General features: G+C 34.0%; 1 protein-coding gene and 2 pseudogenes across 3 annotated transcripts; all 3 read left to right on the forward strand.

Annotated features, from left to right (window-relative positions):
• The first annotated feature begins 2,326 nt into the window (after positions 1–2,326).
• LOC145568944 (E3 ubiquitin-protein ligase PUB23 pseudogene) lies at positions 2,327–3,873 on the forward strand (annotated as a pseudogene).
• A 10,646-nt stretch (positions 3,874–14,519) lies between these two features.
• Positions 14,520–22,355, forward strand: LOC145567604 (BTB/POZ domain-containing protein At3g05675-like). 2 transcript variants are annotated; one of them, XM_081626922.1, is made up of 5 exons: positions 17,078–17,323; positions 17,419–17,537; positions 17,615–18,603; positions 19,987–20,043; positions 20,554–22,355. In XM_081626922.1, exons 4-5 carry the CDS (start codon positions 20,032–20,034, stop codon positions 21,847–21,849), a joined length of 1,308 nt encoding a protein of 435 aa, XP_081483048.1. In that variant the 5' UTR covers positions 17,078–17,323; positions 17,419–17,537; positions 17,615–18,603; positions 19,987–20,031; the 3' UTR covers positions 21,850–22,355. The 2 variants fall into 2 exon arrangements, with proteins under 2 accessions (XP_081483047.1, XP_081483048.1); XM_081626921.1 differs by lacking the exons at positions 17,078–17,323; positions 17,419–17,537; positions 17,615–18,603 and adding an exon at positions 14,520–14,676.
• On the forward strand, positions 15,740–17,327 carry LOC145566684 (uncharacterized; annotated as a pseudogene). Its single transcript, XR_014095471.1, has 2 exons — positions 15,740–16,415; positions 16,532–17,327. The product of XR_014095471.1 is annotated as an uncharacterized LOC145566684 (transcript).
• Positions 22,356–22,708: the final 353 nt, after the last annotated feature.

Genomic DNA, 22,708 nt, shown 5'->3' on the forward strand with positions numbered 1-22,708 from the left:
GAAACCGAAAACCGCTTCGACCCAATTTTTTCTAACCCGAAACTGAATTGAACCGAATTTGTGCTAATCGTTACTAACCCAACCCGTTATCAAGCCAACCAATTACAACCCAAAACTGAGAACAACCCAAACCGATTACGTCTGAAGCCGATAGTAAAACGACCCATTTTAAACTGAAAACTGTTTAAACTAGGCAACAATATGATAAACCTGAACTGATCCAACCCGTAACCCGTTGTGACCGAACCATTTATAACCCATAACCTATTATGAGCAAACCATTTCCAACTTGTAACCCATTAAGATCGAACTGTTTACGACCTATAACTAGTTGAGACCAAACCGTTTACGACCGGTAACCTATTATGATTGAGTCGTTTACAGCCCGTAACCCAATATGATTATGATATGTTCCGTTTCAACCCACTACTCGATAAACCTAACTTATTTATGACTTAACTTGATTATGAGATTTATAGCATGACCCTTTCCTACCCATTATCTGATTAACTCGATTCGATAATGATCTGACTTGATTTTAACCCACTATAATTTGGACTTAAACACGCTTTACATTGGCTGGGGTACACCCGTTTTTAAACCGATCAAGTTCAATCCAAACCGATTATGACCTAAACTGATAATGACCGAACCCAATTTCACCCGGTCTGTTTTGAACCGAAACCCATTTTCAAACCGACCCAATTTAACCCAAACTGATTATGACCTGAACCGATTACAACTCAACCCGATTAGGATCCAAACTGTTTTGAACTAAAACCCACTGTAAACTGGCTAAACCTATTTTCAAATCGACCCGATTTAACCCAAACTAATTATGACCCGAACCATCTACAACCCGACCCGATTAGGACCCGATCCGAATAGAAACAGCAATAAAAAAATCAATTCGAATTGACCTGATGATTTTCAAACCCAACCTTAACCGACCCGCTAATAATTTTTACCTGTTATAAACCGATCCATTATAATCCGAAATTTACCGAAATTTACACCCCTAGAGGAATTGGCCTATTGAAGACTTGGAGTATACTGTAAAGTGACAAAATAGAGTGGTCAAAAAAGGGTAGATGAAAGAAACGCACACCAAAATGGCCATAGTAGCTAAACTAGCAGTAATGCAAAGGTAGCCGCCTCGAAGATTCAATCATAATGTCGGCATCTGCGCACCTGCTTCTTTATTATTATATTTTTAATATTAATCCCATAATAAATTAAATAGACTTTATATTTAAATTGATCACGAGTTTATCCATCATATTCATATATTTTTCTTAGTTGTCTCTTCTTTTACTTGTACTAGTACTACTTTCTTAGAAAGTCAAATTTACGCAGCACCTCATTTTTGCATGCATATCCCTCTCTTCTCAACATTTGTATTTGGTGGGTTGTTTCATTTGAACAAATAATCTATTCATTTTGGTTTTTCATAAATTGAGTTTAATTACTGCACCTATTATGTAAAGTCCTTGAAATCAATTTTACATAGACTAATCAAAGATTATGTCTATTTAAATGATTTACAAGACACGTTGAGTAGCAAATTAGTATAATGTTGTAAAATGTACGTGGTAGGACTCAACGAAATTGCTAGGATTATGTTTACAATAAATGCAGGATCTTGTAGTTATCTTGTACCGTTATACAAGTACATTGTGTACGAAATCTCCATCCCTAAAATATATGCTATGTATGACATTTTATGGTCAAACGTGTTAAAGAATATTCAAATGGTATACTCAATCACTTTTACGGTCAAACATCAATTCCATGAGATACATATATATACCGTGTATTTAACAACTTTTAGTATCGAAGTTTTGCATAATTGACCACAATAGGTTGAATATGATATGAATACATTTAGTTTAGGCTCAAAATCTTTGTTACTTAAGATAATTATTACTACTCACTCATCATGGGATTATAAGCAAAATCCTTAAAATTTCCTCTTAAACTTGACATAATCAACAAACTTGTTTTTCCAAAAAGAATATTCCTGAATTTTGTAGAAAATTTCCACTAACAAAACTGATTATTATAATCATAAAATTACAGCCAAACTTTTGCAAATACCAGGTTGTAATTTATTTATCAAAATAAGAAGAAAAGTTGTATTAGTCATATACGATTGTCTTGAGCCTTTCAATTAGTTTGAAAAGTCTACTTTAATTTTTAATAAAAATAATTTTTCATTTCTTTGTTTTTTCCGTGTTTTGACCTTTGAATTTCATACACTGCACCAACCTTACATATATATAGCCCCAAAAACCATCAACAAAAACAACAAATAATCTCTCCATTTCCAAAGCCTTCAAACACATCAAAATCCAAATTACTAATTACAATTACATCTTTAATAATTCCTACAAAATTAACCTTTAAAAAGTCAACCAAAAATCACCAAAAAATTACCAAAAAAAAATGGATCACAATGAAGAAATAGATGTTCCACCATTTTTCATTTGTCCAATTTCATTACAAATAATGAAAGATCCAGTAACAGTTTCAACAGGAATTACTTATGATCGTGAAAGTATTGAAAAATGGGTGTTTACTAACAATAATACAACTTGTCCTGTTACTAAACAACCTCTTAATATTGATTCTTGTGATTGTTTTCTTACACCTAATCATACTCTTAGGAGGCTTGCTCAATCTTGGTGTACTCTCAATGCTTCCTATGGTGTTGAACGCTTTCCTACGCCGAAGCCCCCGGTTACGAAAGCACAAGTGTTGAAGCTTATTGATGATGCCTCCAACTCGCCGGCTCACCGCCTTGTTAACAATCTTGACAAGCTCAAGTCTATTGCTTTTGGTAGTAGTGCTAACAAGCGTTGCTTGGAGACTACCCCGGGTGTTGCCGAGTTCTTGGTGCGTCTGATTGTGGTTAGTGAGTCGGATGAAGATAATAAGTATAGTACTTACAATAGTGTGAGCGATGAAGCTTTGAGGATACTATCTCATCTTCAGATATCGGATGAGATGGTGTTAAAGAAAGTGTTGAAAGAGAATGAAGGATTGTTGGTTGATTCATTGGTGAAGATCATGCAAAAGAATAGCTACGAGTCGAGATCGTATGCTATAGGGCTAATGAAGCAGCTTGTACAAGTAGCCGAGCCTACGCAGTTAGTTGCATTTAATCGCGCACATTTTGTAGAAGTAGTCGAGTTGATAAAAGATGATGTCTCCCCTAAGGCTACCAAGGCCGCGCTTAAAGTGTTGGCCTTGGCGTGCCCCTGGGGGAGGAACAGGATTAGGGTTGTCGAGGCAGGGGCGGTCCCAGTAATGATCGAGCTTCTATTGTTGTGTAATGAGAGGAGGAATATTGAAATGGTACTAGCAGTATTGGACCAACTCAGCGGGTGTGCTGAGGGAAGGGCTGAGTTGCTAGGCCATGCCGCGGGTTTAGCTGTGGTGTCGAAGAAAATCCTAAGAGTGTCTCATTTTGCTACGGAGAGGGGGATAAAGATATTGTACGCCATTTCGAAATTTTCGGGGACTCCGAGTGTGGTGCAGGAGATGGTGCAATTAGGGGTGGTGACGAAGTTGTGCTTGGTATTACAAGTTGATTGTGAGGCAAAGACTAAGGAGAAGGCTAGAGAGATCTTGAAGATGCATGCTAAGGCTTGGAAGAACTCTCCTTGTGCTCCTTCTCATGTCTTTGGATCTTTGAATTAGTTAAATTAAATTGTAGTTTAATTTAGATGTTAGAGTTAAATCATTATTTGGTGTACATAAAAGGATCCATTATTGAACATTAAACCAAATTTAGATTTTAATCTTACACAATTGGAACAACAATTTTGATAACTCCCATTATAATTGTTAAAAATTTATTTTTGATTACTTTTCTTGACTTATTAAAATTTTCTCAAATATCTTTATCTTTCAAAATTATCAAGAATATCTCCATTCTTTAATTTTATTTTCTTCATAATTTGATGAAATCAAAACTAACTAGGTTAAGACTTTCATATGATTCAATCAAAACAATCTCCATTATTTAAATTGAATAAAACGAAAGTCAAATGCATTTAATGAACAAAGCCAATTCAATCATATGAAAGTAATATTCATTCAAAAAATTTAATTAAATCAAATAAAAGTAAAGCACATTCAAACAAAAAAAATTGAGTCAATTGAAAGTCAAATGCATTTAACAAAGCTTGTTGAATCGAATGAAAGTCAATCATATTCAAACAAAGCGAATTGAACAAAATAAAAGTCAAATGCATTAAACAAAGGTAATTGTATAAAATAAAAGTCAAATGCATTCAATTAAGCTAATTGAATCAAACGAAAGTCAAATACATTATCGAAACAAAGCAAATTGAATCACATAAAAGTCAAATACACTTTTTTCAAAACAAAGCAAATTGAATCAAATGAAAGCCATGCATTCAACAAAACTTATTGAATCAATTGAAAGTTAAACACATTTCAACTAAGCAAATTGATTCAAATGAAAGTCATATGCGTTCAACAAAACATATAGATACAAATGAAAGTCAAACACATTCGAACAAAATAAATTTAATCAAATGAAAGTCAAACACATTCAAACAAATTAAATTGAATCAATTGAAAGTCAAATGCATTTAACACAGCTTGTTGAATAAATTAAAAGTCAAATACATTCAAATAAAAAGAAAATTGAATCAAATAAAAGGCTACAACATTTAACACAGTAATTGAATCAAATAGAAGTCAAATGCACTTAACAAAGCTTCTAGAATCAAATGAAAGTCAAACACATCCAAATAAAGCAAATTGAATTAAATAAAACTCATAAACACATTCAACCAAAGCACAATGAATCAAATGGAAGTCAAATGCATTCAACAAACCTTTTTTAATCAAATGAAAGTCAAACACATGCAAACAAAGCTAGTTGAATAAAATTATATATATTAGTCAAATGCATTCCTAAGAAAAAAATAAAAATAAATGAAAGTCAATTGCATTCAATACACCTTATTGAATCAAATGAAAGTCAAAAACATTCAAACAAAGCTAACATAATCAAATGAAAGTCAAACACCAAACAAAGCTAACATAATAAAATGAAAGTCAAGTACATTTAGCAAAGCTAATTGAAAAAAAATGAAACCCAAATACATTCAACAAACCAAATTGAATTCAACAAAAGAAAAAAAAAATTAATTGAATCGAATAAAAGTCAAATTCATTCAACAAAGCTTATTGAATCAAATGAAAGTCATACACATTCAAACAAAGCTAGTTGAATAAAATGAAAGTCAAGCACATTCAAACAAAACTAATTAAATCAAATGAAAGTCAAATGTATTCAACAAAACTTATTGAATCAAATAAAGTCAAGCACATTCAAATAAAGCTCATTGAATTAAATGAAAGTCAAATTCATTCAACAAAGCTAATAGAATCAAATAAAAGTCAAACATATTAAAAAAAATATCTATTTGAATCAAATGAAAGGCAAGTGCATTAAACAAAGCTTATTAAATCAAATGAAAGTCTAACACATTTAAAAAAAAAAAGCTATTTGAATCAAATGAAAAGTAAATGCATTAAACAAAACTTATTAAATCAAAAGAAAGTCAAATACATTCAAACAAAATCTAATTGAATCAAACAAAAGTCAAACCTATTCAAACAAAGCAAATTTAATCAAATAAAAGTCAAACACATTCAAACAAAGAAAAATAAATTAAATGAAAGTCAAATGCATTCAACACAAACCTTATTTAATCAAATGAAAGTCAAACACATGCATGCAAACAAAGCTAATAAAAAATAAAAATAAAATAAAAAAAATAAAAAGAAAGAAAAAAAGTCAAATGCATTCAATAAAGATTATTGAATTAAATCAAAATCAAACACTTCAAACAAAGCTAATTTAATCAATATTGAAAGTAAAAAAACATTCAAACAAAGCTGATTAATTCAGATAAAAGTCAAATGCATTCAACATACCTAATCGAATCAAATGCCAAATATATTTAACAACGCTTATGGAATCAAATGAAAGTCAAGTGCATTAACATAAAGCTAATTGAATCTAATAAATGACAAGTGGGTTGAACAAAGCTAATTGAATTAACTAAATGTCAAACACATGAAATTCAAATGCATTTGACATAGCTTATTAAATCAAATAAAAGTGATACACACTCCAACAAAGCTAATTATATTAAATGAAAGTCAAACACATTCAAACAAAACTAGTTAAGTCAAAAGTTAAATGCATTCAAATAAAAGCTAATTGAATCAAATGGTAGGTAATTAAGCACATTTAAAAAAAAAACAAATTGAATCAAATGAATGTCAAATGCATTTAAGTAACGAAGCTTATTGAATCAAATGAAAGTTAAACCCATTCAAACAAAGCTAATTATATCAAATGAAAGTCAAATGCATTCAACAAAGCTAATTGAATCAAATCAAAGTCAAATGCTTTCAACAAAGCTTATTGAATCTGATTAAAGTCAAGCACATTCAAATTAAGCGAATTGAATCAAATGAAAGTCAAACTGTAAGGAATATTTCAAGCATCCCACACTTGAGCCCCACTGTGATCATACACTTAAGCATGGTGGCGTCCAAAGGGAAGGAAGTTAGAGCAAAAGAGTCGCCAACAAGTTTTAGGAACTTGTAAACCGTTCACAGGGTGAAGGTTACACTCCTTCACGATCCATGAGATCGCTAACTCCATGGTGGTCTGAAACCATGACTGGATATTCGGGGATGAAGATACAAATCCAACCTAAAAGAGATTGAACCTGCCCTAAAAATAGGCCTCTACTTTATTCTTCTCGTATTCATGTGCGCTTTCTGACTAACATTCAATCAATAGGTTAACTCTAAATCTGTTTAATCTATATTGGTTGAATGTTAATGCACAAACAAATCTATTATTGGGCGATCACTTGAATTATAATCACATTAGCCTAAACAAGATTATTAATTATCTTATTAAGCGTGATTATAAGTACAAATTCCTTTTAATCCTGCAACAGAGGGCGTGATCAAGCAATAACAATAATAATAAGCAACATAATAACAACAATCATCATCATCAAAATAATATTCAATCTCAAAGCATAATAATATTAGCAAGATCCTAGGCATGATACTACCAAGATTAATAACAAATCCTAGCATGTCATAAACAATAAAGATCAAATCTTTATCCCTAACATGATACTAACATGATTTAAGAAATAGGAAGCAACCTAAGCATGATACTAGAAACATACATGATATTAGGAATTAATATAAAATTATAAACATGATTTCTATATCAAAAGAATAGTAAATAATCGAATTACTTACTTCGATGCCTCGTATCTCTTTCTATCAAAACAATACATACGTTAGTAACTTCAAGGAAAATATTAAACAGTAAATCTAATCAAAGAATTGAAATAAGATTTGGAACCAAACCCTCAAAAATTATCAACCTTTCACGTCGGGAGCGAAGGCAACTTCGAACTTGGCTAGGTGTGTCTAGAACTTGTGAATGCGGTATTTTGTATTTTGAAAAGGGCTAGGCTTAGAAAGAGGGAGAAAGAATAAACTTTTAGCTTAAGAGAGAAGAGAATAAAATTAGATGATTGTCGATGATTGTTGATGATCAAGCTTGTTGATGATTGAAAACGGGAAAATATGACCCTATTTATAGTGAAAATAATCCGGAAACAATAGAAAAGAGTTATAATTTGAATCGGAACAAAATTGGTTCTGTCGCAGAGCTGTCGCGCCAGAGATCACGCGGCGCGACATAGCTGTCGTTTCGCGATGAGACAGTTTTTTACGGATTTTGTTTTTATCATATCTTTTGATCCAAAAGTCCAAATAAGTCACATAATATGTCGTTGGAAAGCTATTGAAGTATAATTTCCAACCCGATTGGAATTAGATTAAAATTATTTTTAGAATAAAAGATATGTCTGAAATAGTGGAAAGGTGTCAGTTTTGGATAGAGTTTCGTATCTCTTTCATATCTTTTTCATTATAACTCGGAATTAATATTATAATATATCATTTGAAATATAATTTCAAGATCTATACAACCATATAAGATTTGGATAAAAATTATGAGGTAGAAAAATAATATTTGATCATCTTTGATTTCGCACAGGACAAGGACTCTAAAAAAGAGGAGTTTATTCAATTTCAAATTCTTTGATCTTATTTTTTCAAAAAGGATAATTAAGATCTTCTAGAAACTTATAGAAGCTTCTAATTAATCCTAATTAGTTTAGAAATGGGATTAAACCTTTGGACCCTCCTCATGATCATTGGGTTGTAGGTGAAATCCGGTTTGGGCCTAGATTAGTATTTTGGCCATAACTTCCTCATTATTCATCGAAATTGGGCTTATCATATATCGTTGGAAAGGCCTTTTCAAACCCCATCCAACTACACAATTATTGGACCCATATCATGGACCAAACTAAATTGGACTAGACATTTTTCATAAACAGGGTACGAAAAGGAATATTTTCGAAAACAGAAAGAAATATTTTTATTTAAAATAACCGCATCACTAGACTTTTCACACTTTCACTTCGTTCGATAATCAATGACATGAAAGATATTCATTACTGGGTTTGGTTTTTGGGGAGATACAATTAGGTGTCTACACAAACGCATTTAAACAAAGCTAATTAAATAAAATGAAAGTCTACTCATTAAACAACGCTAGTTGAATCAAAAGAAAGTCTAATGCATTTAACAACGCTAGTTGAATCAAATAAATGTCAAATGCATTCAACGAAACTTATTAAATCAAATGAAAGCCAAACACATTCAAAGAAAGCGTATTAAATCAAATGAAACTCAAATATTTTCACCAAAGCAATAAATTGAATCTAGTGAAAGTCTAACACATTCAAGCAAAGCTAATCAAACCAAATGAAAGTCAACACATTCAAACAAGGCTAAACGAATCAAATGAAAGTCAGGCACATTCAAAGGAAGCTAATTGAATCAAATAAAATCCAAATGGATTCAGCAAAGTTAATTAAATCTAATGAATGTCAAACACATTCAAACAAAGCTAATTGAATCAAATAAAAGTCAGATGGATTCAACAAAGCTAATTTAATTCAATGAACGTCAAATGTATGTAACAAAGTTTATTTAATCAAATGAAAGTCAAACCGTATTCAAATGAAGCTAATTGAATCTAATGAAAGTCAAATGCATTTAACAAAGCTAATTTAATCAACTTAAAGTCAAACACAATTAAACAAAGCTACTTGAATCAAATGAAATTCAAATTCATTTATCAAAACGTATTGTATCAAATGAAAGTCAAACACATTCAAACAAAGATAATGGAATCAAATGAAAGTCAAACACATTCAGACAAAGCTAATTGAATCAAATGTAAGGCAAACACATTCAAATAAATGCTAATTGAATCAAATGATTGTTAAGCACATCCAAACAAAGCAAATTAAATTAATTGAAAGTTAAATGCATTGAACAAAGCTTAATGAATCAAATGAACTCAAAGGAATTCAAACAAAGCTAATTGAGCGATCAAATGAAAGTCAAATGCATTCAGCAAAGCTAGTTCAATCATATGAAAGTTAAGCGCATTTAACAAAGCTTATTGAATGGAATAAAAGTCAAACACACTCAAACAAACAAAGCTAAATGAATCACATGAAAGTTAAGCGCATTTAACAAAGTTTTTTTGGGATAATCTTGCTTGCCTAAAAATTCAAATAAAAGTCAAACACATTCAAACAGAGATAATTAAATCAAATGGATGTAAAAATGCATTTAACAAATCTAATTGAATCAATTGAAATTCAAATGCATTTAACAAATATTATCGAGTCAAAAGAAAGTCAACCACATTCAAAAAAAAAAATTAAATCAAATGAAAGCCAAATGCATTCAACAAAGCTTTTTGAAGAAAATAAAAAAAAATGTCAAACACATTCAAACATTAAATCAAGGTGGAGTGAAAAGTACATTAAATTAGATAAAAACAATTATGATGAGCATATTTTGTGAAGTACATGTTCTAGCTTATTTGAAATGGGGAAAAAAAAAATTAGGCATGTGTTATCTTAAGACTGTATCTCAACTTATCTAAAAATGGAAAAAGTAAGAAAAATTGAAAGAACAACATGTTGGTGCCTATTGGTTAAATGTCTGGGAGATGCAATTTAGTGTGTTGCTCTATTTGTTTCCCTCCGCTCCAGCTAGCTAGAAAGTGTTAGTGAGCTAGAGCGAGACTAAGTTATATGCAATTTTTTACATCACCAGGTCGTTACGTTCTCAAATGTCCACGCATGCTGGTTGGAATGCTTGACTTTTTACATTATTCATTTGCTGATCGTATATGGTTCCTGCTCCACATTACTCTTGGCCATCCTTAGCTTTGTTGATCTCTGCTATACTCTCTCTGCCTGCAATCCACCTTGTGCTCCATGTGTAAGCTTGCAATATGATATTAAAGGGTGTTATCCTGGGGAAATTACTTGTTTCTCATATTGAGAAACGAAATTTGTTTCTCATGGGAGATTTTCGTGAATAAATCAACAAACTTTTTCATTATTGTGGACTCCACAATTGAATAAAGTTGTTAGTTTATTTACGAAAATGCCATATGAGAAACAAACAAATTTTTGTTCTCACTATGAGAAACTAGGGCATCCCCATGCCAAAAGGTTATGTCATTTCGAGTGAGCTAAATGCTCCATAAAATGCTAATAAATTGCATGGCTCTAGCATTGTTGCCATCTAATGTGTTTGTAAGGTAGTTTATGTAGTTCATAATCCACGAGCCAATTGAGATACCACAGCCCGCCACCTTACTGTTGATATCCAATATAATATGTCTTCATATTGTACTCCAAATCTCGCATTCTTTAAAGAGGTGAGTAGAAGATTCTTCATTATTAGTACAAAGTCTACAATCAATCCTCATCTCCATCTTCCATTTTAAAAGGAAAATTTGTCGAGATTAAACAAACATTTGCGTGATTAGTTTAAAATAAGTTAACTTTTCGATTAACTCAGAATAAATCGACTTTTAAGGGGTATTTTCTTTTAATATGTCCAATGACCTACAACTTACTAAACAAGTCAATTTACAATAAAAAATAAGTTATTAAATTTTATTAAATGTTAATTGTAATTACATTAAATAAACAAATTAAAAATAAAAATCCCAAACCACCCCCTCCCCACCAGCTCCCCCTTACCACCGCCAGCGACCACCTTCCTCCCTTGGCGCCGACAACCCAACCCCGCACCCTTTTCCCCGCCCACAACACTCATTAGCCTCCCTTAACCTTTCTCGCTTTCGATCCCCCACCCGGCCACCCCGACACCACCTCCTCCCTCGAAAATCAAACTCTTAAACCAACCCAACCTCGTAAGGAAGGTTCTGGTTAGGGAAGTCAGATTTCGGTGAGACTCCAATAAATGAACGACTTCATCACCATATTTTCTGCAGCGAGTTCCCAGCAAATAAGAGAGGTGGATGTCGAGTAGGGTTGGGGTGTAGGGAAGCGAGAAAGGGGAAAGGGGAAAGGGAGGGAAGGGGGGTGTCATGGGTGGGAGAAAGGTGGAGTCTCCGGCGCTAGGGGATGGGGTGGTCTCTGACCGGCACACCTGTGGCAAGGGAGTTGGTGGGGAAGGGGTCGGTAGTGGGTAGGGATAGGCTGGGATTTTTTTTATTTGATATAATTGTTTTTTTTTTTTTTTTTTTTTTGAAAGAAATTTGATATAATTGTTAGTTGGAAAAAAAATGTATTTTTAAATCATTAATAAAAAATAAATCTTAATTTAACTTTTTTTTTAAAAAAACAAAAAAGGACCAACCACATAATGACAAGTGGCACAATTTACTGAACCAACCGATTACCTCAATATTCAACAAGTCATTACTCATTTTGAGAAGATAAACTATAGAGGTCGGCTTATTTTTAGTTAATCAAAAGTTTGACTTATTTTGATCTAATCTAATAAAGGTTGTCTTAATGTTGACAAATTTTTCTTTTAAAATTGTTTATTGTTGGCGGGGCATTATTGATGATCTTCCATGTGAAGAAATAGTATGTCATTCCGCAACTTAAGAGGGTATGAATGCAAAACACACAGGAATAGGGGCATGGAGAAAGAAACAAGAATTTTGGGAGTAATTTAACATATGAATGAAGATTTTTTCCAAGGCAAGTAATCTATTTTCACATAGAATTTGGTCCAAGATTGTAACCAATTTAAGTAACTAGCATCATGTTTAATACCGGCTTGGGCCACACTGTCATTAGAATAGACAATCCGCTTTACTTTGGGAGTAATTTATTATATGAATGAAGATTTTTTCCAAGGCAAGTAATCTATTTTCATAAGAATTTGGTCCCAGATTGTAACCAATTTAAGTAATTAGTATCATGTTAAATACGGGCTTGGGCCACACCTTTCATCAGAATATAGAATCCACTTTACAAGTCGAAGGAGGTTTTATTCCTAAACCAAATGATAATAGAAAGTGTAGCAGCCCCTAAGACCTCAATCATATACTCTTTTAAGTAATTAAGTCTAATACAAGACACTCACATTAGTCACATGTGTTGTTTGAAAAAACTATATTTTAACACATTCACATGCCAAAATCACCAAGTAATAAACTTCATCTGTTTTTTTTAGTTGACACCATTTGACTTTACACTATTCACACAACATGCTTTGACTTGTTTTTGTGGTTTATAAATACGATAAAACATATTCATGTGGGATCTTATTTGAATCGTTTCAATGTGTATTTTATTAATGTCCACTTTTTATAATTTTACAATGTTGATAATTAGAGATATTAATCGTTAAAAACATGTGTTGGCAAACGTGATAATCGAAAGGTGTCAACTAAAAAAAAACAAAGCAAGTATTTATTTTGTAAGTGGCACACTAGCTTCTACGTTGAGTTTTACAAGAATTGTATATACTGTATAGATAGTGTGATTTGTTAGTAGTGAACTAATTAAATATTAGGATGTGAGATGTGAGAAATAATAAAAATGTGAGAATGAGGATCATGAGAAGAGATATACAAATAATACAATGTATAATTCAAAACTACTTTCTCCGTTATTTTTTACTTGACCTGTTGTGTTAAAGGAAGGAAAAAAAACAATGCTATATTCTCTAATATCAATTCAAGGAGTATTTTTGGGATAATCTTGCTTGCCCTAGCTGCCAGGGCAAGTCCGCCCTGGTAGGGCGGAAGAAGGCTAAAACTAGTTTTCAAGAAAACGGAGAAATCTCATGTGTCCGGGCAAGCTCGCTCGGTCGAGCGCGAGAAGAAATGTTTGCCTGGGCTTGCTCGCCCGGTCGGGCGTGGCCTCGCCCGGTTGGGCACATGGGATTTTCGAGTTCTTAAGCATCTCTTAGCCTTCTTCTTGGATTCCTTTCCTGTCTCTTTTGATTCCTTGTAACCCCCACATTTAAGAAGATGATTATGGTGATTAAATCTTCATCTTTATTTTGATTTATTCACCCCTCATTGATGCTTGAGATTCTTCTATGATCTTCCATGTTCTTCCATCCTTCTCTATAAATGGAAGACTCATTTTTGATTTTATCATCTTAAAAAATACATCAAATACAACAGCTAAACACAATCTCTATTGGGCATAAGTTACTTGGCTCCAACCTTCCACCCAAAAGTGCCTTTGAGTGGAAGTGATGTGTTAACCTTAGGGAACATGCCGACGAATACAATTGAGCACCACGGTTGCATCGGAATTTCGTTTTCAAGTCAGTGAATTTGCTTCACGACACACCGTACTCTTCCTCTTTTGTGAGATCAATTTTTCGGCCTTACTTAATATATTTTATACTATTTGTTCTAAACTACTCTATTATTTACAACATGACCTGCTTTGACTTTTACACTATTCATCATCTCCCTTTGACCGTCTTTCGTAAACAATATGTAAGGAAAAACATATTCATACATGATCCTTTTTTCATCTCAATAAGTACTATCATAAAATGTAACTTTTATAATTATACTTATGGATAATTAAAGTTATTAATCATTAAAATTTTGCATTGACAAATGTGATAAAAGAAACAAGTCATGTAAAAAAGAACAGAGAAAGTAGCTTTTATGCCCGAATGATATCTCGAGTTATGTTATTAATTCCATGATTGAAATCTTTATTTACATTTAATTTTGATAAAATGACATGTAATATGGTGATAGTTTAGTAGTTAACACTTTAATTTTTAAGCTGATGGTTGAAGCAAAAGTTGTTATATACACGATGCATAAAAGATATTTTTTTTTTGCTTATTTTCATAATTAAATGGTTATTTTGCGGCATTTCAAGCCTAATTAACTAAACGTTAAAAAATGTTTGCCTATATTTTGGGGCCGAGAAAATATTAATCCGGCCCAATATGAGACAATGCCTATGAAACTAACTGTTAAACTCCACGTGCTCATGTCATATTATCACTTTCTTTCAAAATTAGACACTGTTAACTCTCAACTCAAACTGTGAAAGTCGAAGAGAGAGAGAAAGTAGTTTTGCTCAAATCAATTGCTTTACCAATTACAATTTACAAACCTTGGAATTATGTGCAAATATTCTAATTCTAATCATGCAATGCAAGATTGCAACTCATAAAATCAAGGTATTTAACTAATTTTTCTACTTTTTAATTTTTTTTAAAAATTATTTATACTTTGATTTTTTTTTTTTTTTTCATCATCATTTTGCGTATTTGTATGCATTTTTTTTTTGTTATTACTCTTTTAGATTGTGAATTTGAGTGTTAGAATTTGGGTGATGATTTGAATGATACAATTAATTGTAAAAAAACGACTATTTGTATTAGAATAATCACTAATTTCTAAGAAACCAATTTAATATCATAATCTCATATTTGGAATAGCCGAATGCAAAGGATAAATGTGTATAAATGTGTTTGTTTTTGAGTTTAATTAAGTTAGTTTCAAAAGGCGCGGCGAGCCTACGGCAGGCGCGCGCCTGTGTACGCTTTTGGTAGAGGCGCAAGGCGAGCTGCCTGCGCGCTTTGTGGTGTTTGATGCGCGTCTGTATAATTTTATTGAGGGACCAACCAATTTTTTTTTTTTTTATTTAAACATCTAATTGAATACATAGAAGAAAAAAAAAAAAAAACAAATCCTTTGGATAGTTGGATCTCAATTCTCTGTCCTTCGAAGGCCGGAAAACCCTAGCTGTGCCCTGCTGCAGCATTACCATACCAGCATTGTTCGGTAGTGAAGGCTGAGTTTGCCGGCTCGACTGTGCTGACTCTCCTTGACGCTGATTTGAGGTATATGATCTTTTCTTGCTTTCTTTTTTGTTTAATTGGTAGTGTGGTAGGTCTTTTGTTTATTTTGGTTGTATTTTGTTGTGTTTTCAGCTTGTTGTTTAGTTGTTTGAGGATTAAGATGATGAATTCTGGTAATTTGGATTTGGCGATTTCCTCTCCGTGTTCATTGGACCCTAAGGATCCGGCAAGGAAATATGGAAGTCCGGAACCTAATAATAGGAACAATTTAACTTGTAACTTTTGTGGTAAAGTAACTAAGGGAGGGGCTTATTGTTTAAAGCAACATTTGGTCGGAGGATTTAGAAATGTGACTAAATGCTTTAGTTGTCCGGAGCATGTAAGGGAGGAAGTGAAGTCTTTTATGATAAAGAAGCAACTAGCAAAGAGTGGTGGTCAAATATTACCAAAGGTAACTCAATATGATGTTGATGATTATAATGATGAGGAAGAGGATTGTGAGACATTGAACTCGAAGGGAGGTAGCTCCGGTAAACTGGGTAAAAGACCAAGAAAAATGAGTTAGTTGGACATGTACTTCACTCCTAGTCGTGAAGATGCAATTAAGCGTAGAAAGGATGGGCATGAAGGGAAGCAACGAGGTAATTGTGATGAGGAGTCTAGGGATAAAGTATGTAGAGATATAGCTAGATTGTTTTATGATGCGGGAATTCCATTTAGTGCAGCAAATTATGAAAGTTTTGGAAAGATGATTGAATCAATTGGACAATCTGGTCCTGGCTTGAAACCACCAAGCGTGCATGAGCTAGAAGCTCCCCTCCAGAAGGAAGTAGATGACATTCTGAAGCAAATGGAGGAGCATAAAAAAGAGTGGACACAAAAAGGTTGTTCAATTCTAGTTGATGGATGGCATGATTCGGTTGCTGAAAAGGATTTTGTGAATTTTCTAGTCAGTTTTTCAAAGGGCACCGTGTACATAAAATCTATAGATGTGTCTGAAATTGTGGAAGATGTTAACTTGCTATTTCAAATGTTGGATAACATGGTGGAGGAAATTGGAGAGAAGAATGTGGTCCAATTGGTGACGAGTTATACACCTAATTATGTTAAAGCAGGTAAGAATATGTGCTCTTTCTTTTTATTTTTCCTTTGTTTTATGTATTTTTTAATTTTATGGCATGATAATAATTTGAATTTGATTTATATTTTTCCTATTTTTATAAAATTTTAGGAAGATTACTAGAAGCCAATAGGCCATGTCTCTATTGGACTCCATGCGCGGCACATTGTATTGATCTCATGCTGGAGGATATTGGAAAAATTGCTAAAGTTAAGGATGCATTGAAGAAGTGCAATTTCATCAATGACTATATAAATAGCCATGTGTCTCTTGTGAACATGACGAGAAGGTTCACAAATCAAGGAATTATGTGTCGGCCAACAATCGCTAGGTTCGCATCATCTTTCATTACTCTTGCACAATTTCACAAGCAAAGAAACAACTTAAAGAAGATGGTTAAATCTCAGGAATGGAATGCTTCCAATCGGCCAAAAGAAGTGGGGGCAAAGAAAGTTTCATCCTTTATTTTGCGAGACACTTTTTGGGAGAATGTTGTTTATGCTCTCAAGTTGTCAGGACCACTAATTAAGATTTTAAGAATGCTTGATGAAGAGAAAACGCCGTCCATGGGATACATATATGAAGCTATGGACAGAGCCAAAGAAGCTATCGCTAATAGTTGTACTACGGAGGAGCACTACAAGAAAGCGTTTGAGTGTTGATGAAAGATGGAATCGTCAACTTCATCGGCCTTTGCATGCAGCAGGCTATTTTCTAAATCCAGAATTTCATTGCGATAACCCTGATGTATCGGGTTGTGAAGAAGTTATGATGGGTTTTCTTGATTGCCTTAACACGGCTGGTCCCAGAAATTGATCTTCAAGACAAGATTAGTTTTGAATTAGATGCATATCGAAATGCTTGGTTGGTCCCAGAAATTGATCTCCAAGACAAAACCTCCAGGTAAAAATAAAATAAAAAAATTTAGGATGCCAATCATTTATATCTTTGTTGTCTTACACTACTTATTGAATTTTTCAATGTTTGGTTGTTAATAGCGGAGTGGTGGTTTAAGCATGGATGTTCAACACCCAACCTCCAAAAGTTTGCGATGAGAGTTCTCAGCCTCACATGTAGTGCTATTGGTTGTGAAAGGAATTGGGATGGTTTTCAACTTGTAAGTGGATAATTTACTTGTACTATTATTGAACTAAGTTTTGATAACATAAACTTATACATTTTAACCTCTAACAGCTCCGTACCAAGAAGAAAAACAAATTGGCACAAGGTAGATTGAATGATTTGGTCTTTGTGAAATTCAATCGTGCATTGCAATGCCGATACAGTAGGAAAGATCCCACCAATCCCATTCTCTTGGAAGAGATTGATGATTGTAATGACTAGCTACTTGGGAAAATGGATGAGAACTCTTGTGCCGATGAAGATAATTTTGTGTTAGATGGTGATAATTCAAGTTGGGGTGCAGTTGGTGGAGTTTTTGGAACCTGTGATCCTAGCAATGTCACTGCGGCATCAAGGGTGGTTAGGCATGGATCCAAGCCCTCCTTATTTAAAGCTAATAGAGGAAAGGGTCATGCTAGTGGCTTGTCTCACAAAACATCTATTAGAATGATGACATCCGCTGATGAAAGTGAGATGGAAGAAGACATTGGTGTAGATGATGTTTATGTAGATGATAGTGATGAGTATGTTGATCTTAGTTTTGAAGAGCTCCCCTCAGATGAGCCTAGGCAAAAGGTGAAGAGCAGTGCAAACCCAATCCCATCAGACACGCCCCGTCCTAGTGACTTACAGCAGCAGGGCAACTCTAATCACCTTCGGCGGAGTGCAAGGCACAAGGTACAGCGCCTTAAGCGCTTCTAGGCTAGAGTCTCGTGAGAGAGAAGAGATCTGATTTAAAACCAAAAAAAAAAAAACACTCTTTGCGGATGAATTTTGCACAAGTTTTAAGATAGAATTACATCTTTAGAGCTTATACAATGAATCAAACGAAAGAAATAAGGGAGAGTAATAGGAATTTGAGTACCATTGTGGCCAGTAAGGCACTCGAGCTACCTGCACAATCATTTGTTCTAATCGACCAATTATTACTGACTCTTTCTTATATGATTATGGGTCTTAAGCATCAATTTCTTCAGCACAGCAAGTACCGCATTGTAGACAGACATTGTAGTGGTAAAGATCAGCAAATTTTTGTCAACACTTGAGGAGACATTTTAGTGGTAAAGATTCTACAGAACCTTGAGCTATGACGTCTATCATTGTTGTACATTGGCTTTGAGTTTTTGGATCAGTCAACTATAGTTTGTTATGGTTAAAGATATAACTCAATTCTGCTTATTTTGGGGATGCTAAAGGAGCATGGAGATTTATGTGCTCTTCATTTTACGTGCATAACTTGCAGCATTTACTTATCTCTCCTGTAAATTATTTCTTTTATACTATCAGTTGATAATGCTTGCAAATATTCCTGTTGCTGACAAAGCAGTAACTAATGAAGCAATCAACCCTTTGACTGACCGATAACAGCGTTCATGTATTACTCGAAATTCAGTTTGATTTCTTATGCTTCTAATTTACGGAAAAATTCCTCGTATATTGTAGGCAGATGTAATTATGTCTTAAATTTTCACTCTCCTGGTGTGGTCTAAGGAATGGTGAATCTTGTGCTACCATTCCACGAATCGAGTGGATGTGTCCTTATTTGTAGTCGCTGACTTATGAGTTGTTGGTTTTCAATTCTTGACTTAAATGTGTTCATTTGTCCTTTACAGTTGGGTATATACTTATATTTGTTTTATTTCATTCATGATAATGTTACTTTTCAATCCCTTATATAGGAAATGAATTTTAAATAGGAAGATGTTGGGGGAAAACTATGCACTGACTGTACATGGTTTGGGAATCTGTTTATCTTGCTGTTGTAGCTGAATAGAAATAGTGAAATTTTTTTATAAGAAAGCAAGTGCATTATTTCAATTGATGTCGAAGAAGTTGAGTTTGTGCTTAATGGCAGGACCATGGGTCGTTAGAGAAATCGATTAGAATGAATCTAAACTATAATAATAGTTTATGAATTGACATTTTGGGAAACTGACTTTTCTAGTTTGACCTGATTAGAGGGTGAATACATAATTTCATTCATTTTTTTTTTTTCGTTTTTCTCATGTTATGGGAGTTGAGAGTGCCTTCAATGAAGAGGAAATATGATTAGAACATTTGAGTGATGATAGGGGAATATGAGGTTAGAGCACTTGAGTAAAATGAATTCAACTCGAATTATGTATATAAGACCTTTTGCAATTTGACAAAAGACATTGTCTTGTTTCTCAATGTACAGCATGTTGATATAGTGATCGATGTGTTATCTTTAGTAGCTGACTAACTTCCTTTGGATCTTACTGATTGGTTTCCTTTTTGATGGTGCCTACTAACTTTAATAGCCACCGTAGAATTATATCATTGGCCTTATATTATTTCATGCTATTCTATATTGGCTCAAGGTCTTTTAGTTGTATGCCTTCAAAAAAAAAAAAAAAGGTCTTTTAGTTGTATATTCTGCTAATCATTTTTAACTCGCTCTTCATTGTTTTGTGAATCTGTAGTTGTCATGATTGGTTGCTTCATGCCCAGAGCTGCCTGTCAGTTGAATGGAGAAGGCTGTAAGTATTTAGACCAGTTGGCTTTTTCACTGAAAACTAATATTGCAGTTCTTATTTCTTTTATCCTTTCCCGAATTTGCTGCTATGTCGTCTCTCTGCAACTGACTGTGGAGAGAATAGGGTGATAGAATGTTGTAAAAACTTTTAACCAGGATGCATTTTGTACCCTGTTGAAATTTTTGAGCTGGAAGAAGATTCTTAGCACCATGGGTGATAATGGGCTGAGTGGAGCTTCAGTCTGACTTAACTCAGTTTTGCTATAGCTCGGACCTGAGCTTGACTCAAGCTTGAAATGCACAATTGGCGGCCTAACTTTGAGTGCACTTGCAGCCTGAGTTGAGCTCAAGTAAGAAGCTGTGGCCAAGTTTAATGAAAACGTTGGCTAATGAGTAAAAATATACATTAGGCTTTGATGGATTGATTTATATGTGTATATATGTGTTGGTTGCACACCATATTTTCTATACTAATTAATTCTTTTAATTTGGGTCCTCAATGTCCTTTGAGCAGGAGAATGGATTAGCTTCTTCACTCAAATTTAATGACCGACCAACTAGTGATGTTGTTGTTAGGCTGCGGACTCCTGAAGCTCGTGATGAGTGGTTATATTGCCACTCCTCCATCCTTGTCAAGAAAAGTAAGTATTTTGCTGATCGTCTCTCTGACACTTGGCCAACATGTCAGATCCTTGATGCGCGTAGCTGTGTTGAGGTTCATTGCCAAGAATCTGACTTTGACTACAATATCACTCTCCTACGTCTCCTTTATGTTCCTAACAGCTTGATTTCTGAAAGTTGGCATGGGGTTCGAAACACCCTTGGCATCTTTCGAGTGGCTGTTGAACTTGGATGCCCTCAAATTATTACTTCTTCGGTAGAGTATTTGGAAGCTGTCCCTTGGGAAGAGGTTGAGGAGGAGGAAATTCTACATACCATACCGGCCATTGGACCCACAGCTAACTCGATTCTAGCCCGCCTCCAACCAGTAGATCAGGGAGCCATTTGGAGGATATTTATGTCAGCCATTCGATTTGCCACTTCATCACCACCTTCGTCATTGAAGGATCTCAAAACTTCGGCCCAAGAGCAACTAGAGTACATGCTTGCTGAGGATGATGATGCTCCACTTCTCACTTCATGTGATGAGCTGAAGTTAGAGGTGAGAGACTGTATTAAAAGACTCTTATTGAGATTTAGTGCTCTTCTAGAATCTTTATTGAACGAGCTTGAAGCAACAGTTTTTGCGGCTGAAAAGTTTGAGCTGCTACAATCATATTTATCGGATCTATTATGGGCATGTCAAATATCTGCTAAACTTGAAATAATGAGAGATTTAGTGATTTTTTGGCTAGAGGTTTCTGATATGATTGTCAAGCTTATTGAGAAAGCAAGTTTAAAAGTAGAAACGCTTGAGATAAAGATGAAGGTGATTGAGGTAGCAACAAAAGTATTAGAAGCAGTCGGGTATGGAAACGTTATTTTGCCAACTGCAAAGAGGCTTCACATGGTAAAGTTATGGCTCCCCGTTGCAAGAGTTACAAAGCCGTTGATCGATACTGCTCCATCTGATACCGAGGAGGATAATTTGAAGCTGAAAATAGATTGTGAGGTGTGGCAGACCTTGGAGTCTGCATTTGTTTCAATCATACTTGCGTTGCCATCAGGGGATCAGGCAGAGATTTTAACAGAATGGTTGGATAATCAACATATTCAGTATCCCGACTTAACTGAGGCATTTGAGGTATGGTGCTATAGGTCTAAGGTTGCCAAAAAGAGACTGGCACCGTTTGCTGCATCATCATCGTAGAAATTGCAATGTGTTTCATCAATACTATGCTTGTCCAAAATTAGCAGCATGCTATGACTAGTATGATAGGTTGCTTTGACTAGTAGCTAAATTAAGGTAGAATTGGATACTTCTGCCTGCGGAAGCTTGGGTTTAGTAACAGTCAGTGTATGTCATGAAAGATAGTGACAGTGATATTACTACTCCGACTGATAGGATGTTAGCAATGGCATTAGCTGTAGGAAGAAGAGTCGAGGGGGTTTCACCGGGAACATTGAGGGATAGGAAGGCCGGAGGAGGTGGTAAGAGTTATTAAATGTGTAATTTGGATCAACTTTATTGCTCTAGTAAGTTATTGTTGAATAAACTTATGAGTTGAACCATTTTAATTGAGATTTAGGAGTGATATGTAATTATCACAGCTCCCCCAAATTCAATAATTTAGTGATAAAGAAATATAGGGGATTGTTTGGCTGTGTTGGTTGTATCTATACATTGGTCACAAGTTTTAAAAGTATAAACTAGTATTTGGGCCCGAGTAATGCTCCGGGTCTGTACATTTTTTCTTGTAATTAAATTTTTATATATATTAATATGTTGTATCCAAAATATAGCATTAAATATCACATATCTTGGTGGTAAGACACTTGATTTTCAAATTACAGATTGCATGTTCTAATCTTGTGGAGTATTTTATTATTATTATTATTATTATTATTATTATTATTATTATTATTATTATGTAATGAGAAACATATGGAAGGGAAAACCATGTAGCATTGAGTGGGTGATGTGGCGTAATAAAAAGTTGAATTGATGATATGGCGTAGTGAAGGGTTTATGTGACACATAGACTTTCTTAGAAACGTCTTTTTAGTGT

Source organism: Chenopodium album, chromosome 11, assembly GCF_948465745.1.
Source record: "Chenopodium album chromosome 11, dcCheAlbu1.1, whole genome shotgun sequence".
NCBI classification, from domain to species: Eukaryota; Viridiplantae; Streptophyta; class Magnoliopsida; order Caryophyllales; family Amaranthaceae; genus Chenopodium; species Chenopodium album.